This window comes from Chrysemys picta, chromosome 16 (genome assembly GCF_011386835.1).
Source record: "Chrysemys picta bellii isolate R12L10 chromosome 16, ASM1138683v2, whole genome shotgun sequence".
NCBI lineage: Eukaryota > Metazoa > Chordata > Testudines > Emydidae > Chrysemys > Chrysemys picta.
In genome coordinates, this window is record NC_088806.1 from 14708740 (window position 1) to 14727617 (window position 18878).

Below are 18878 nucleotides of genomic sequence, written 5' to 3' on the forward strand. Positions count from 1 at the left end.
CTGACCTCCTAGACATGGACGCACTGTTGCAGCTTTGCACTAATGATAGACTGCGGCATCAGAGGCATTTGGGCTGGGAAGAGAATTGCAGCTAAGAGTCAGAGTGCGTTCACATTGCAACTTGGTCCAATGAGCTGCTTTTAGGGGTGAACGGTGAAGTCAAACTGAAGTGGAGTTCAGCACAGACATGGGGGGGTAATATTACCCATGGAGGGAAAAGCCATAAACATTTTAACTTTAACTCCTCCTTTACTTCAGAACCCACAGGGCACTTCTGGGCTGGCAGAAGGAGTCCCGTTGTTAGAGCCCTGCGCAGATACATAATTAGTATCTGCATCCGATCTGCAAACATAGCCCGTGGATATCCATAGATTTGCAGGGCTCTATCCATTGTGATGGGGGGTTGGATTATTTTCAGCAACTATCAACATTGGCTGCTTTGATCTGGTGACCCAGAGGTACCATAACCTGCCACCAGCCCAGACAATACCTGCCAACAGGCCCATCTTCCCAGCACTGTGCAGCTGGGTCTGACAGTCCTGGACGCCTGGATGAGCAGCCAGAGTTTAAAAACAGCCTTCTGGCTGTTACTGGGTGCTGTGCAAAGTAGCCAGGAGGGTGCCCCATTTTCCCTGCCTGAGCCACCATGCATTCGAACAGAGGAGGAGCTCCAGCAGGGAGCAGTCAGATGCCAGCCTCCTGCCAGATTTCCATAGCAGCAGGACAGCCATCCGCACCTCACTGATTCACAGCTGCACCAAGAGCGCCTCTGTGCTGCAGAGAACTCCAGCGCCTTAGAACAAAAGGGATGGCTATTCCCGGATTCATTCATTTTTGCTCCCACCCTCCATTCCTCTTGGAGAAACCAAGACTCTGAAGGTGCCTTTCTACCCCAGCTAAAGGGAGTAGATGGGTCCCTATTCAGTGATTGATTCCAGCCTCACTTGGAATGACACATTAGGAGTTTTGAACATTAATAGGGGAGTACAGCTTTTCTGTTTCAGACCCACATTGACTAGGCAGAGGAGCAGCAGTCCTGAGAGAATTGCTCTACAGCTCCTGTCTCTTACTGGAGAACATTACAAGAGCTAGTACAGGGCAGAACCAAGAAGCTATTTAGTCTCTAGGGTGCAGACCAAGCACACTTGGTATCAGGCTATGGAGTAAAAGTTTAGGAAGAAGCAGCTGGATAGTGGAGTAGACTCCCAAGGGAGGTGGAGGTGGCACCCTCACTGCAGAGGTCCAGGAGGGGACAGTGAGCAGAGTGCAGGGGGTGGAGGAAAGCCTCTCACATGGCCTCCTGTGCCCAGCTGTGGAGGATGCTGGAGCCCCTTACAGTCTAGGAAAAGCTCCAGCGTGAATATCCTCCTCCAGGAACAAGAGCTAGACATGAAAGCTGTGACTCACGCTGATCCCGCCCCAGGTTCCAGACTTCCCTGCACAAGGGTCCATCTGGCCACTCGTTGCAGGAAAGTGCATACGACTCAAAGGGGCGCACGTGGGGAGGAGGCTCACGTCAAACCCTCATGACCAAGGACAAGCGAACATTTTCCATCACAATACACACCATAGGAGCAGCCACTATCAGCATCACACAGCACGTGGTGGCCCTGCCGCCAGTGTAGTCCGATATGAGACCAGCCAGAATGCCTCCTGCATGAGAAAGTCGCATACTTTGTATTTTGTCAGAGCAGGAGTTTGTCCCACTGTTGCCTTCCCACACGATTTCAGGAAGGTGCTTGGGGCCCTGCAGACAGATGTTACCGTCTGGTCACCGGTTAGACCCCAGGCAGAGGAGAGAATTCCAGGAGACTCACTCAGTGAGCTGGAAAACAGACATATGCAGCAAGGGCCTGGATTCTAAAGAGCTGTCACGACAAGTCAATCAGTGAGCACAATAATAAAAATACATGCTAATAACTGGTACTTCTATTAGCACAGGCCATCCACGGCTCTTAACATGCTTTACAAACAGGAGTCAATCCTTACAGCCCCCTGCCCCGGTGAGAAAGGCAAACGTTACTCCCACTTTTCAGATAAAGCCCAGGGAGAGGACAGGGAGCCCTACGCATCGCCTACGGCCAACTTGGGACACTCGTGGTCAGAGGCACTGAGCACCCTCGACTCCAGCTAGCAATGGGAGTGGTGGGTGCTGAACACCTCTGGCAGTCACGCCTCATCTCAAGATAGGCATCCAAATCAGGACACACATTTGACAGTGTAGGTATAACTGAACTGGCCAAGGTCCCGCCAGGAACACAACTCCTCTCTCCTTTAGCCACAAGTCATCATCCCTCCCGGTCCACAACGGCAACACAGCAAGCAAGAATGAAGAATGCCAGACCTAGGATGCCGCCAACATCAAAGAGCGTGGACAGGTCCCCAGCCTCCTTAGCGCCGAAGTGAGCTGCAATGAAATGAGAGACATCAACAGAGACATTCACTTGTCAGAAGTTCAGAGCAAGCCTGAGCTCTGGCTGTGTGGTTATTCTCCTGCCATCAGGAGCCGGAGCTCTTGGGGCTGAGAGACAGGCATCCACTGGTGCTGGGTATGGATCTCCTGGGAGCCAGAAGTAGCTCTTGTGGATGGCCAGGAAGACACCTTGTTCACTAGGAGCCCATTGGCCGGACCTTGCACCCTAGACGCAGGCACAGGACGCACTGTCACTTGCTCAATTTGGAGCAACATTTGCATCTAAACCCCATGGACCTGCCCAGCACCATGATGGGCATCACTGAGAACAGCTGGCCGCAAGAGCGGAGCTGCCATTGTGGTGTACGTCTGTGTCCCTCAGCTGAGGTCCCACACACTCCTGAACCACAGACAGGTTTTCCCAGGAGACTGAACACTTACGAGGAAGCAGAGAACACTTTCTTGCTCCTAGGAGCAAATGAGCAAGATTCTCTGCGGGACGCCTGTGCACTCCTGGCAGGAGAATGAGAACCCTCCATCCAGGGCACACCCGGTGAAGTGGTTAAATGGGCATTAGTAGCTTCCTGTGACTCACCAACATTCACAATGTAGAGAGGCAGCCAGTAGAGGAAAGTGTAACTGACCAGCTTTGCAAACAGCAGGCATAAGGAGAACTCCACCACACCCTGGGGAGGAGATGGAGGGGAGAAGGGTCAGTGTCAGAAAACCCCAAGGCACAGAGGGGACCCCTATCCTCCCCCTTCCATCCTCTTCTCTCTCCCGGTTTGCTTTCATCCCAATCCCATATGTCGGGTGCATCAGTGGTGCTAATGATCATCTTAAACTCACTCATTACCTTGGACAATTAAACAGCTTCACCACAGTATCTGCAGAGTTCTAGGTGTTCGGGAAGCATATGGCTGATAGGGAACACTGCAGACACTGAGGGAATGTTATCCGAAGCACCATCAGACAAGGAGTTACAAGCTCCCAGGGAAACGGCCCACCATTTGGATTTCTCGGACGCACCAGACACACCCATTGCACACTAGTCACCTTCCTTAAAATAAACATCAAGAAGAGCAGTGGAGCATTGTCCTGCTGAATTTTTGAACAGTAGGCCTCCTCCACTCACACCTCACTTTTATTCATAGACCGGAGGAGGAAAACAAGCTTTCCTAACTCCCAACTGGTTTCTCAACTTTGAAGGAAAAAGTCATGGAACTGAGCTTGTTGAATACATTGAAGTGAAGAAAGGAACGTATTCTCGCTGCACGTGCAGAAGCGGCTACTGCTGTCAAAATTTGGTTTAGCACGTCAACAAACTCTGCTTCCAGGTGCTTGGCCAGGGACTTCCCCCAAGTCAGTGCTTTGACTTTCTTTAGAAGTTCAGCAATGAACATGGCCTGCTTGAATTTTATTGAAATTTTAACAGATTGTACCATTTTTAGGCCTTAGTATAGGATAGCAATTTCAAAATTTAATTTTCAATAGGTTTATTTTAAAAAATATAAATGTATTGAATTGAAATACATTTTTAAGCACAACAATACTTGATTTTTCTCTGCTGCTGGGCTGTGTCTCCGGTTGCCAACCCTCCAGGATTGTCCTGGAGTCTCCAGGGATCAGAGATTAATCATTAATTAATGATTAATGTCATGTGATGAAACCTCCAGGAATACATCCAACTGACGCTGGCAACCCTAGCGGTGTCTCCATGCCTCCCTTTCCCCTCTGTACAATGGGGACAGTGGCACTACCCTGCCTCACAGGGGGTTGAGAAGATACACTGGAGATTGTGAGGCGCTCAGTTACTGCAGTAATGGAGGCCACATGGAACACAGACGGGTCGGGGAAGGCACCAAGGCCCCTCCGGGGAGGCCTGGTAGCAAGTGGTGACAGAGCCCCCCAGGCAGCTAGGAGAACCCTGGTTTGAGGGGATGGGAGGGAGTGGTGCACACCCTCGGGGCTAGCCCCTCCCACTGGGGCCGTGGACAGCCAGGGCTGCTCTTAAGGACCAGAGACTCAGGCCCATTGTGCAGAGGGTGCTGGGCATCCTGCTCTGTAATCCGGTCAGTCACTGGGTCCCCAAGGTTAACTCCTCCCCCTCTAGGAGGCAGGGGCTCCCGTCTTGTCAGAGTCTGACAGGCCAGTGTTTTGCCTGTGTCTGCTCTGGTCATTGGCTGAAAGACAAAGCTAGTCCTTGCCTTTTGCTAGTAAGCATCTCCTCAATCCTTCCAGATGATGTCATGGTATCCTTTCGCACAGGATACCCCTCCAGGGGAGGGGACACCAATTACCTGGAAGAGCCAGGTAATAGTACTGGGGGATTCGATCATTAGAAATATTGCTAGCTGGGTTTGTGATGACCAGGAGAACCGCATGGTGAATTGCCTGCTGGGTGTGAAGGCTGCAGACCTCTCGAGACATCTAGACAGATGTATGTACAGGGCTGGGAAGGAGACGGTGGTTATGGTACATGTGGGTACCAGTGACATAGGGAAAGGTAGGACAGAGGTCCTGGAAACCAAACTAGATAAGAGATTAAAGTCCAGGACCTCCATGGTAGCATAGTTCCACACACAGGGCCAGTTAGACAGGCAGAACTGCAGGGTCTCAGAGTATGGATGAGATGATGGTGTTCGGAGGAGGGACTTCGATTTATTAGGAACTGGGGAAGCTTGTAGGAAAGGAGGAGCCTATACAGGAAGAATGAGCTCCATCTAAACCAAATGGGAACCAGATTGCTGGCATGGAACATTAAAAAGTTTGTAGAGGATTTTTTTAAACTAAGAGCTGGGCCAAAGCCGACAGGTTCAGAGGACCACATGGTTTGAACAGACATCCCACTGCAGTAGCACTTAACTTCAAAATGGGGAACTACAGAAAAACGAGGAAGCTAATTAAACAGAAATTAAAAGGAACAGTGACAAGAGTGAACTATCCGCAAGCTGCATGGAAACTTTTATAAACACCATAATAGAGGCACAAATTAAATGCATACCCCAAATTAAAAAAAAAATAGTAAAAGAAGTGGTTGGAGGCAAAAAGACACCCTTTAAAAATTGGAAGTCAAACCCTACTCGGGAAAATAGAAAGGAGCATAAACTCAGGCCTGGTCTACACTACAGAGTTCTATGTAAGGCAGCTTACATTGATCGAACTCTGTAAGCGTCTACACTAAAATGTAGCTCCCACCAGTGTAACTCGTCCACTACACCGATTTAATAACTCCACCTTGGTGAGAGGCGTAGTGCTGAGGTCAATGTAGTTAGGCTGATGCAGTGCCAGTATAGACACTGTGTTGTTTACATTGACTGGTGCAGCCTTTCAGTTGCCATCCCACAATGCTCCACACTAACAGTTAAATCGGTGCAAATACTCCTGGTGAGAGCGCACACCGCCGACACAAGGAGAGTAGCATGGACGTGCAAAAGCAATTTAGTTACTTGGGTGGCTGTACAATGACATATCTTAGGTTGACTTAATTTTGCAGTGTAGACTTGCTCTCAGGCAAGTCAAGGTATAAACGTACAAGTAGGCGGGCCACAAAAGAACCTGAAGAACAACTAGCAAGACACAAAAACGAACAGAAAAAAAAACAAAAAACAAAACAAACAAGTAACAACATTAGAAGCGGGAAGCCTGCCAAAAGTCAGTGGGGGTCACTGGACGATCGAGATGCTCAAGGCCTTAACACAGCATGTTTGTTGGAGAGATGCTAAATGAATTCTTTGCACTGGTCTTCACTGCAGATGATGAGGGAGATTCCCAGACCTAAGCCATTCCTTTAAGGTGACAAATCTGAGGAGCTGTCTCTGACTGAAGGGTCAGGGGAGGAGGTTTTGGGACAAATTGTTAAATTAAACAGTAATAAGTCACCAGGACCAGATGGTATTCATCCCAGAGTTCTAAAGGAACTCGTATATGAAACTGCAGAACTACTAACTGTGATATGTAACCTATTGCTTAAATCAGCCTCTGTACCAGATGACTAGAGGATAGCTAATGTGACACCAATTTTTAAAAAAGGCTCTAGAGGTGACCCTGGCAATTACAGGCCAGTAAGCCTAACTTCACTACCAGGCAAATTGGTTTAAACGACACTAAAGAACAGAATGATCAGAGACACAGATGAACACGCTTTGTTGGGAAAGAGTCAACATGGCCTTTGTAAAGTGAATTCATGCCTCACCAATCTATTAGAATTCTTTGAGGGGGTCAAACGCACACATGGACAAGAGTGATCCAGGGGATATAGTGTACTTGGACGTTCAGAAAGCCTTCGACAAGGTCCCTCACCAAAGGCTCATAAGCAAAGTAAGCTGTCATGGGATAAGAGGGAAGGTGCCTCTCATGGATCAGTAACTGTTAGAAAGACAGGAAAGAAAGGGTAGGAATAAATGGTCAGTTTTCACAGTGGAGAAAGGCAATAGCAGGCCCCCACAAGGATCTGTACTGGGACCTGTGCTGTTCAACATATTCATAAATGATCTGGGAAATGGGGTAAAGAGTGAGGTGGCAAAGTTTGCAGATGATACAAAATTACTCAAGATAGGTAAGTCCAAATCAGACTGGGAAGAGCTACAAAGGGAGCTCACAAAACTGGGCGACTAGGCAAAAAAAAAAAAAAAAAGGGCAGATAAAATTCTACGTTGATAAATGCAGAGTAACACAATGGAAGACATAATCCCAACTATCCATACAAAATGATGGGTCTAAATTAGCTATTACCACTCAAGAAAGAGATCTTGGATTCGTGGATAGTTCTCTGAAAATATCTGCTCAATGTGCAGCGGCAGTCAAAAAAAGCTAGTGTTAGGAACCATTAGGACAGGGATAGATAATAAAACAGAAAATATCATAATGCCACTATATAAATCTACAGTATGTCCATACCTTGAATACTGCCTGCAGTTCTGGTCACCCCATCTCAAAAAGGATACATTAGAATTGGAAAAGGTACAGAGCAGGGCAACAAAAACAACTGGGGGTATGGAACAGCTTCCATATGGGGAGAGATTAAAAAGACTGGGAATGTTCAGCTTGGAAAAGAGACGACTAAGGGGGGATATGAAACAGGTCTACAAATTCTTGACTGGTGTGGAGAAAAAGTGTTATTTACCCCTTCACATAAACACTAGAACCAGGGTCACCCAATGAAATTAATAGGCAGCAGGTTTAAAACAAAAAAAGGAAGTATTTCTTCACACAACGCACAGTCACCCTGTGGAACTTGTTGCCAGGGGATGTTGTGAAGGCCAAAACTATAATGGGGTTCAAAAAAGAAGTAGATAAGTTCATGGAGGACAGGTCCATCAATGGTCATTAACCATGCTCTGGGTGATCTAAACCTCTGACTGCTAAAAGCTGGGACTGAATGACAGGGGATGGATCATTAGATAAAATTGCCCTGTTCTGTTCATTCCCCGCTGACACTTGCCACTGTGGGAAGTCAGGATACTGGGCTAGATTTAATATATGGAGATATACCTATCTCACAGAACTGGAAGGGACCCTGAAAGGTCATCGAGTCCAGCCCCCTGCCTTCACTAGCAGGACCAAGTACTGATTTTTGCCCCAGATCCCTAAGTGGCCCTCTCAAGGATTGAACTCTCAACCCTGGGTTTAGCAGGCCAATGCTCATACCACTGAGCTATCCCTCCACCAATACGGCCATTCTCATGTTCAGCTACACACCTTGGATTTCACCTAAGTCGGTGCCGGTGTACAGTAAGTGGCATCCCAAATCCCACAGGACATTAGCCCCCTGCTCAGAATACTCTGGACCCACTAGCTGCCTGGTTCTTCTACTCACAGGTATCCGGAGGGCTCCTAAGAAGCTGATGGCTTCTGGCTGCTCGGCTGGTTCTTTGGCATACTCTGAAGAATCGATAGTGTTCTCTCGGCTACAGCTCCCATCATCAGTGGAGAGCGTCACTTCAGGGTCTTTCTCCTCCGATTCTTCCGATTCCGTCTGAAACCAGATTAGCCCAGCAGTTTACACTCAGGCAGCTGGAGCAGAGGGTGTCCATACCCTGGCCTGGCACACCTGTCGAGCCCAGCCCTCCCCTTGGTTGCAGGTACAACTTATTCTCATGCTCAGGCCCATCAGTATAATGGGATGAAGTATTGCATAGCCACACAACTGCGTAACAAGCCTGCTGTTTCAGGGACAGGCATTATAGGGCCCTCACTCCTGGGATCACAAACCTCAGTTGGCATTTAAAAAGAAACAAAAAAAACCACAAACACACACCAAAAACTGCTTCTAGCCCTTATGGCTGCAGACACTTGGGTCATGTTTCCAAGCTGAACCAAGGCAGTGACACCTGCCGGAGTTTGCAGACAGCCTGAAACAATAGCTGACAAATGAGCTTTGCCATTCATCGCAATGGATTTGTTAACAGTGAAAGCCACTGCTGGACAGGGTGGGGGTTGGGGGGCCCTGCCATCACCACCAGAACAGGGGCTCTCACTGCTGCCACCCCATCATCAGTTCTCGTGGGGTGATGTCAGCAGAGCCCATTCCCCGAAGTTCTTTGCTCAGGGTCGTGGAGGCAGAGTCCTCGCTGCTCAGGCAGCCCAAGGTCCCCAGAAGACGGAACAGTGATTTTCAGTTTTCCCAGAAAGGAGGGTGGTAGCCCTGCCTGACTCCAGCCAGCTCACATGGGCAGCCCCTGCCAACACTGCCCCAGGCAGGGCAAGGTCCCAATGCCAAGCTAAGGCTGTGCCAAGGACTCCACGCTGCCTTAAATTCATGGAGGTTAAATCCATTAATGGCTATTAGCCAGGATGGGTAAGGAATGGTGTCCCTAGTCTCTGTCTGTCAGAGGGTGGTGATGGACGGCAGGAGAGAGATCACTTGATCATTGCCTGTTAGGTTCACTCCCTCTGGGGCACCTGGCATTGGCCACTGTCGGTAGACAGGATACTGGGATAGATGGACCTTTGGTCTGACCCAGTATGGCCATTCTTATGTAACCTGGCTCTGGGTTTAAGAGATTGACAGGACTAAGGGCTTGTCTACATGGGGACGTTTACCAGCAGAACTATACTGGTATAATTCTATTGCCACAGTGCAATAAGAATGTCCACACAGGAAGTTGTACTGAATAAAGCAGTGTCATTATACCAGTACATTTCTCTGGGTAGACGAGCCCTAATAGAGCAGAAGTGTGGCAGGCCATGGCTAAAACAATGTACCAAGGTGCACTGGTTTATTCAGTACACCTTGGTACTGCAAACGCGGGGGTATTCAGGTCAGGAATGAATTGTGCATTGACAGTTACACCTGCCTGCAGCCGGTGCCGCTAATCCCACTGCCTGAGTGCTGGACACATATCAGGCTGCGTCCGAGTTTCAAGAGGAAAACTTGCCAACAGTACAAACTCCATTTTTCCTCTCCTTCCCTCCCCCCACCCCAGCTTTTCTATTTGTTCCGGGGGAGGGGAGGGAGGAAGAGAAAAGGGAGGAAACGGAAAGATTCAGTTTCTATCAAGGCTGCATGAGGCTGGGTGGAGGGAGAAGGTGGATTTAAACAAACCAACTTTTCCATGAAGTTTCATTTTAGAAAAAAGTTCATAAAAAATAATAATGTCAAGCAGCTGTCAGCAGCCCTTCTTAGGTTCTGCCAAAGAGCTGCCCGGTCAGTGCCACTCACGCAGAGCAGCTTGGCACCCTCGCTAAGTGATGTGTCTCTAGCCCTGCAAAGTGCTCTTAGCGAGGGAGACCACATGGCTAATGAAAGTAGGAAAGCTCAGAGCCCCACTTGTGTCATGGGATCAATGTGCCTCCGTCGAGGCATCTGAACAGGGGACATGCCAAGAACTTTACAATGCAGCTCCACACAGGTGTCCTGGGGAAATATGTTGTTACAGGTTATTTATAGATTCCAACCAGTGAGCTACACAACAGCACACGAGCCAGATTTCAACAGCCAAAGCATCAGGAACACCATCCTTGAGCAATTCTGCCTCTCTGGTTAACTTGTGCCATTCCCATGGCTGCACATCAGAGCTTTTGCTGTACCACAGCAGAGTGAATTGCTAGCCCCACACCAAGGAAATGGGAAACCTTCTGGAAGCTGGGGTTTGGAACCGTGTTCCCTGGAAATGGCACTGCCCTTGCTGATATGGGAAGAGGAAACACCGCCTAGCCCTGGATTCCTCAGAGAGCTTGGAAAGGAAGTTAACTTACATGGTGTAGAGGTGGGTTACAATCAACGTCTTCAGGATCTGAAAGAGAGAGAGAGATTCCACGTGACTCACACACACACACACACACACACACCCCAACAACCCCATTGCATCCTCCCGTTACCTCAGCACACGTACAACAGCCAGTGTGGGAAGCTAATCCAGCAGTCCCTAGTCTGTAGCATGTGTGCAGGCCACCCCACAGGACAAGAGCTTTCCTGTGCACTAACTCAGGAGTCCCCCAACTAGGAAAAAGAGAGTGCAAACCCTTGTGCGGTGTGCCCCAACATTTTATGCTACAAGACCTGAAGAATAAAAGGCCCCAGTTATGGCAATCTGAAAAGCAGGTCCAAGATTCAGCAGTGACGGCAAAGCCAAGGCTCGGCTGCAGCTCACAGTAAAGGTGACGACTTTAGAGACCAGTGACTATTTCCTAAAGTGAAGTGATCTGGGAGACCCTAAGTGTTCCCAAGGGGATCATTTCCCCTCCATTTTCCAGCTGCACAGATGGGTGGGAGAGGGCCTTGGCTTTTATGGGGAGCATGGCTGGTGGGCAGCAGATCTATACACCTCTAGGGGAGCTCAGAGACCAGAGCACTGGCGGTAAAAACTTAGCGGACACAGTTCAGGTCAGCCATGCAGAGCAATAGCGTGGCCGGGATAGGGAAGCAGTTGTATCATCACGTGCCACTAGATGGCAATAGCTATTTGTTGTTTCCATTCAAAGAGCTCCTAGTCTGAAGTTTAAAGGTGCTCTGAGCTGTCTGAGCCCCGTGGGGCAAGAGACACAAAGGGTCAGATTGACAAGGTATCTAGGCACCTAAAGATGCAGAGAGGTACCTAAGAACATAAGAACGGCCAGACTGGGTCAGACGAAAGGTCCGTCTAGCCCAGTGTCCTGTCTTCCAACAGTGGCCAACGCCAGGTGCTTCAGAGGGAGTGAACAGAACAGGGCAATTTATCGAGTGACCCATCCCCGTCATACAGTCCCCGCTTATGGCAGTCACATGCTAGAGACATCCAGAGCATGGGGTTGCCTCCCTGCCCCTCTTGGCTAACAGCTGTTGATGGACCTATCCTCCATGAATTTAGTTAATTCTTCTTTGAACCCAGTGATACTTTTGGCCTTCACAACATCCCCTGAGTTCCAGAGGTGCCTAACTTGGACACTTTTGTACATCCCACTAGGCACCGCTCTGCATCTTTAGGTGCCTCAATCCCTTTGTAAGTCAGGGCCTGGCCCAACGTTCCCTTTAGCTTTGGGGTCCCCATACATCAGTGGGTAGCAATCACAGCAGCGCACCGCGTGAGGATTCTCATGGAATCTGACTGGGAGGCTTTTCCCTCAGGTGACCCCCATGTACCCCAAAGAGCTTTGAAAGCGGTCCACACTGTAAGGTACCATGCCTCCAGCAGAGATCTTTGTGGCTGCAACGGGGCATATGAGCTCCCAGGAACTGCCCTCTCCTCACTGCTGTCCCTGCTTCACTTCTCTGGATGTCAAGAGGCTCCTTTGCCCTCCTTCCATTGTAAGAGTTCAGCCCTACAGCAGACCGCTTCCTGGATTCACATGGCTGCTAAAGCCCCACACAGCAGCTGCGACATGCTAAGCTTGGAAGTGGGCCCCAACTGAGTGCAGCTTTCCCGATGGCGAGCTCCCATGCTGCCGATTTACTGCTCTGCAGGCCAGTTGGAAAGACGCTCAGCAGCTCAGCAGCGTGTGCCATCCTGGAGAGAGACTGCCAGGGCCCGAGGTGCACATGCTACGAGGGATAAGAGATTTTGCAGTAACTCCCCTCGGGCATGGCTCTTCTAGGACCTCATGTTCCCTGGAGAGCCAAACCCCTTTCCACGGTTTTCATGCTTATTATCGGCCCATCATTTTCTAGTGTTTCCCCAGAGAGTCTACACATGGCCACGCAGCCCTGTACTACAGAGGACAGTCCCATATGGACCCCCAAAAGGTAGACAAGCCTTTCAAGCCCTAAAGTCAAGAGATAACACTGACTTCTGTGCATGAGAACCGCTCTGACACCACCTACTGATTCCACACAGGCCGCTGTACAGCCATCAGATAAGGACTTTGGAACCAGGGTCTTTAGCTCAGTAACAAGTCTTGGCTCTTTCCATAGATTGCCTGTGCCCAGGTTATCCTCACTCAGAATTCATCAGCTCAACGAGATATTGTAGAATAATCAGTTTTTGGTCCATCAAGAGTCTGCTCTTCACAGTTCGAGCTCTGCCAGCTAGCTCGGATTAACACTGATCTCAAACACACCCATGAGACTAGCAGCTTTGGGGAAGAGTACTCTGATAGCCTGAATCCATAGCCCATGGATATGCTCCAGCACCAACTGGTTCCATCTGCCATTTCCACCAATGCTCCTGCCAGGGAACCTGCTCGCTGGAGGGTTCTCAGACACCAGCACAAAGGGGACAGCCCCCTGCCAGAGGTCAAGCCAATACTGAAGGGAGGTTTCAGCGCCATTCACCAGCTACGCCAGTGTCCTAGAGCTGAAGGGCTTTAGATGCCAGCCCTAAATGTTGAATACAGCCAGTTCTCTCCTCGTCACTATGGAGGGCTGGCATGGGGTCAGCAATGCTGCACCTGGTACTGTTCTCCCTGCAGAGGCTACTGGGAAGCTGCCTCCCTCTCTGCCACGTTCTGTATCTACCTTCCCCGCCCCCCAGGCCAGCAGAACGCTGCCGCACAGCTAGGCTTCCAGCAGGAGCTTGTGATTAAGCCTCTAGGCCCAGCTCACACTCACATTCAACGAGGAACAAGAAGCAGACAATTCCCATGACTGCAATGATGATCCCAGGCACGATGAAAGACAGGCCCCAGGTTGACGAAACCCACACTCCAGCGATCAGGGACCCCAGGATGTTTCCTACCGAGGTATGGGAATTCCAGATGCCCATGATCAGCCCTCTCCTGATGAAGGATAAGAGAGAGAAACCATTAGTACAGCATTTCTGCAGTGCTTGCTAGTTATGACCATTTATTGGGATAGACTCTAGAGGATATGAGACACTTCCCTGCAGGCCCTCAATGTCCTGCCATTTCCTCCACACCCAGGCCCTATACCGCAGCAGCTAAGAAAGGCTCAACGGGATTCCCAGCTCAGCTGATGTGGGCAAATGGGCGTGCAGGGACCAGGGCACATTCTCTCCTGTTCCAATCAGCAATGCCAATTTGGGGGGGGGGGAAGCAAAGGGGATTTGGCCAGTGGGCATGAACATGGCAGAGTCCAGTAAGAAGTACCCTGCACCAAAGACTGGGCCAACCTAACCCAAGAGGGAACATGAGAACGCCATTGCTGTATATCCTCCTCCCTAGGAGGAAGGGCCCACAAATTTGGGGACTGAGCCTTGCTCATGTTTTTCCAAGGTAAGGGCATGCATTAGTGATGTGACTGTGTGCAGCTCCCACTATTGCTTGAAATGGACAATAATGGGCCAATAGTTCATAACCAGCAATTTCACTCTGGGTAGCACCATTCCTATATACCGCGAGGGCCCAAACACATCAGAGCATAGCAACAGAGATACAGTTAAAGCAGTAATCCAGGAAAAGCCAAAACTAGAGGACATGCACAAGCCAGAAGAGACGGTCACAGCTACGGACTTTCAGCTGTAAAATCAGAGAGAGGCAAAGATCCAGGAAGGCTGCTACAGGTGGCAGTATCAGCAAAGGAGAAGCACGAACAATGGTGTGACTGTGAAGCAACGTAAGAGGCCCATGATCAGAGGAGAGCTGGGCAGCTTTGAGTCCATGGAGTTTTAAAAACAAGGAGGGATACCACAGAACTGGCTCCCACACGAATGAGTAAGCGTTTAAGGATGGGCTCCTGCTCCGTATGCGCAGAAGGGGATGTTGCATTCTGCAGAGGCTGGAAACGGGCATGCTAAGGAAGGGAGCTGCAGCAGTTAAGGGAGAGGAAATGAAGGCCTGGATGAGGACTGCAGCAGAGGGGCTCCTGGCAGCAGCGAACACAAGCAGGGGGAAGGGGGGGGGGGGGGGAATATGCCGATTTACAGCCACAGAAACAGGGAAGGAAGAAAATTCTCCAAATCCAAAGTTATGGCCAGTGAGGACAAGTGGGGGGCTGGCACCATGGGGAGCAATGGCAGAGATGGGCTCTTGCGTGACCAGTTAGCGAAGTGTGTGCTCATCACCCCATCTGATCATGACAGAGGGCCCAGCAGGTGCAACACACATGATCACTAGTTGCTGACATATAAAACAAGGTGGGTAAACAAACATTCTTCTCAGCACCGATGACTTACCAAGACAGACCCTGAGTGCTGGAACACCTCAGGAATCTCTGCCCCAAAGCACTGACGGGCAGCTATGTGGAGTGGAAGGAACACAGGGAGATATGCAGTGTGCACAGAGCTTACATTGGCAAATGGCTCAGGGTAGCTGCCTCTTTAATGGTGCTACCATCCTCGCTGGGAAGCCTCAGCATTTTAGGGTCTCCCCTGCCACACAAAAAAGCTGTATTGTAGGACCTTGTGTGAGTTTCAGGCCAGGCCTCGACAGCGCCACCATGACCATAAACCAAAGTTAGTGCACAGGTTTCTGTGCTGGGTGTCGTTTCCTGCCACTGGCAGGGTGTGAATCAGGCACTTCCTCAGGGGATGGGATTAAGCAACAAACACTTGAGAGAAGCCACAACAAAAAGCTTAAGAGATGAAGAAACAGACTCACTTCCCCTTTCCGAACCAGTTCCCAACGCACGTCACCACGGATGGCCAGCCAGTCGTCTGCACCAAACCATTGCAGATCTAGTGGGGAGAGAGCAGGTGTGTCAAGATGCCATGCAACAGAGTCACAATGTCAGACTGGGCTATCCCCTGCCCCCGTCCCTGGAAAGTTCAGTCCTCCTCTAGGAGGGAGGTGTTCTCATTAGCCCACCACACATATCCACCACCCGAATCAGAAAGAAAGCAGTGCCTTACACCCTGACCATGCTCAGGCCATTCACCCCAGCCAGCTTCCCCACCAAAGGAGAAGGAGAAACTCTATCTGTGGTGCCCAAGTTAAAGGCATGCCAGTCCCACCCTCTCCATGCAGTGGCAGGGAAGGCCAATGAGTGGTGCAGGTACACTTTCACCCATCCAGTAAAGGGAACTATGCAGGGCAGGTTTCAGAAGCGCTACAAGGACATTCATGGAGCTACCATAGGAAGTAGGCCTCCATCTGGATGGAGCTGCAGGCATTCACTGCATAGGGACATGACATCCACTAGCTCCTGTTGTCTCCATGGAGCTCTGCTTGTAGTGGAAGAGGCTGTTTCCTTCACTGAAGAGAAACACTGCAGTGCTCTTTGGAAAACACCAGTCCCGGATTCCAAAATGGTCAGACCAAAACCAGAAGCCTGAAGTTCAGATCCCAAGTACATATTTTGACTCCTAAACAAAGTGGCTGATTTTCAAACATGCTGAGCACCCAACAGCCCCCTGGTAATTCAGCACTTCTGACAAGCCAGGACATTTATTCCAGAACCCAAATACAGATTTGGCAGATTAACTTTAGGTTCCTGCTTTTGAAAATTGTGGCCTTAATCCTCAGAACCCCTCACCCCATGCAGTAGGCTGGAGGTGTGCAGAAGCAGGGAGCTTGTCACTTGCCCAAGGTCATGCAGCGAGTCAAAGAGAGAGCTGGGATTAGAACTCCTAATCCCTGGCTCCAATATCGCCTCCCTTGTGCCCAGGGCTGACTGCTCCAGTATGTCTGGGATGCTGAAAGCACCCACGCTTTTCAGTGAGTAGCTGGTAAGTTTTCCCTGCTGGACCATTTTACATGCATCAGGAACGTAATGTACCCCACCTGAAGGCTGGGAATCCCTGCAGTGCCTAGCAATGCTTTCTCAGGCGTTCGGTGATATTTCTGTCTGAAAGTCATTCCAGCAGCAGAACTTTCCATTTAAGTTGCCCTATTTCAATACCACAGCGTTTTCCAACTGCCCTCCCCACCTAGGGAGTGAGGAGAGCCTTGGATCTAAGGCACGAGATTACTGAGAAGGTTCTCAGTCTGCCACTAACTCGCTGTGTAACCTTGGACAAGCCACTTCTCTCTGCTCCCTCGTTTTCCATTGGTAAAATGGGGTTAATAAACCTGACCCGCTTCACAGGGAGGCTGTGAGGCTAAGCTCGTTAAAGTGTAGAAGGTGCATCAAGTCATGCTCGGCATCCCAGTCACTCCTGTAAATAAAGCCAGAACCACCCTGAGACATGAAAATAGGTGTCTGAAAGCACTGGGAGTAGGAGATGGTTGGGGGGGGAGGGGTCTCTGCACTTAGGAGGCCTATGTTTGAAGCGCAAAATCCTGACCCACGACCCAGCCCGTCTGCCCCAGCCTAAACGTCCACTTAGGAAGCACTGGCATGTCAAAAACACAAAACGTGAGCAGTACACAAATGAGGCCTTTAGCCCAGGCAGCTGCCCTCTGGATTCCAAAGCTGCAATTAAAGGTCTGCACTGCTGGTTGGGAATTCATCCTTTAATAGGCAGTAACAGCCAGGGCCCCACCCAGGGCCCCGCCAATAGCCAGCTCATTGTGAAATGCTTCCCTGGCATTGCTTGAGAGAACAGAATCCCTGCCAGCAGCAGCAGCTTTGCGGCAATCTGAGCAGCTTCACCGCAGCCCTGGAAGTCACGGTTTTTCCACTGTGAGGGACGGCGCCGCAGTCCGCAGCTGGGATATTTTTGGGAGTCAGGTTTTGCTGCACCCCACGTCAAAGTGGCAGGTTTGACGGCATATTTCTTATCAGAGAAACTGGAGCAGGAAACTGGAACAGGAGCCTGCAATTACAGGTTCAGGAAACGTGGCTGTTGCCAGTAGGTTACATTTCATCAGCACTTGTGCCAATTGCCTCTGGTACAGGCTGCCTGGTGAAGCAGAGATTTGCAGGGCTGCATCTGGGACATCAGTGTTCAGAAATAGCCATATTTCCTGCTACTTGCTCTCCATTGGCAATAGACAGGGCCAGTGGGTCAGGGAGATTTCCCGACACTCCTGTAACCTAGCACATCTAGGGAACTTTTACAGGTTGTTTTCTGTTAATAGGCCCATCCGTTTCCTGTTCCTACCTGAGCAGGAATGAGAATACTTGGCACAGAAGGGTCTGGGGTGCACCATCTGGGGTCCAGATGAAGTGCCTGAGATAGCAACGTTCTTCTGAACAGAGTTCTTTAGCTTTTGGTTTCTTCCAGTGGTTCATAGCAAGAGGGTGTTAGGAGGGAATCTGAAGAATAGGGACAACACTTTTTTCCTCCAGGCCCTATCAGCTTGCAGAGAATATCTGTGCGGCCTACTCTGGATGAAATCAGAGTGGAGGAGATGAACATCTCTCTGATCCTGAAGGAGACGCAGCCTTGCACTGCTCTGTAGCCTGGGTCTCCCTCAGGTAACAGTGTGCCAGCTCTAGTCACTTGCTAGTTTTTCCATACTGGTCATTCTGCTCCAGCCTGGCTGCTGTAAGTTTGGGAGCAGTTCAAGCCTCCCATTTCTTAACGTGTCCTAGGAAGTGCCCTGTTCTTGCTAGCACTTTGGAACAATCACATTAGAGAGAGCTCCTGGAGAATCCACTGCAGACGTCACACCGACTCAGGTCACCATGGAAAGTTTCTGCACACATAGGCGGATGCCTGGCCATGCCAAGAGTATCTGTTACCTTGCTTGTTCTTTCATACTGGGTGGGAGGGAGGGAAGAGAAACAGAACAGGTTTGTGGTTTGGCTTTGCATTCCTGGCTCTCTGGGCTGGTCAGAGGAACTGAACCCCAAGCTGGTTTAAGAGCAGGTTAGACAAACACCCGTCAGGAATGGTTTAGATTATACTTAGTCCTCCCACGAGTGCAGGGGACTGGACTAGATGATCTCTCGAGGTCCCTACCAGTCCTATGATTCTATGATCACATCAAAGGCTGCAGAAGCAAGTACTGAAAAGAACCCATCAGGCAGGACAAAGAGAAACTCCCGAAGTTACTGAGAAACTCACACAATAGCCTTTACTCCAAAGGATGCTGAGGATTCCCCTCGGGAAACTCAGCCTTTTTTAATGATCACACATTAGGCCGCTCCCATCAAACCAGGACATTTAATTACAGCTTTGCCGATGCACAGATTTCAGGCCATTATGATAAACTATTCTGCCCTCTTACACAAGGCAGGCCAGAGCTTCCCTCAAGTAACTCCTGCACTGAGCCCCACCACTTGTGGCTGAGTTAGCACATAGCAGGAAGTCCAATATGGTTTAAA

At 49.8% G+C, this 18878-nt stretch overlaps 1 protein-coding gene across 2 annotated transcripts in view; it reads right to left on the bottom strand.

Moving 5' to 3' along the window:
- SLC37A2 (solute carrier family 37 member 2) overlaps window positions 1-18878 on the bottom strand; it is a 59715-nt gene that overhangs the window by 11583 nt on the left and 29254 nt on the right. For both annotated transcript variants that reach the window (XM_065570664.1, XM_065570662.1), the window contains exons 6-12: window positions 15326-15402; window positions 13380-13546; window positions 10613-10650; window positions 8232-8390; window positions 3009-3099; window positions 2345-2407; window positions 1568-1653 (exon numbers count right to left, since the gene is read on the bottom strand). In XM_065570664.1, the coding sequence (XP_065426736.1) occupies window positions 1568-1653; window positions 2345-2407; window positions 3009-3099; window positions 8232-8390; window positions 10613-10650; window positions 13380-13546; window positions 15326-15402 (681 nt within the window). The remainder of the gene's footprint in view (window positions 1-1567; window positions 1654-2344; window positions 2408-3008; window positions 3100-8231; window positions 8391-10612; window positions 10651-13379; window positions 13547-15325; window positions 15403-18878) is intronic.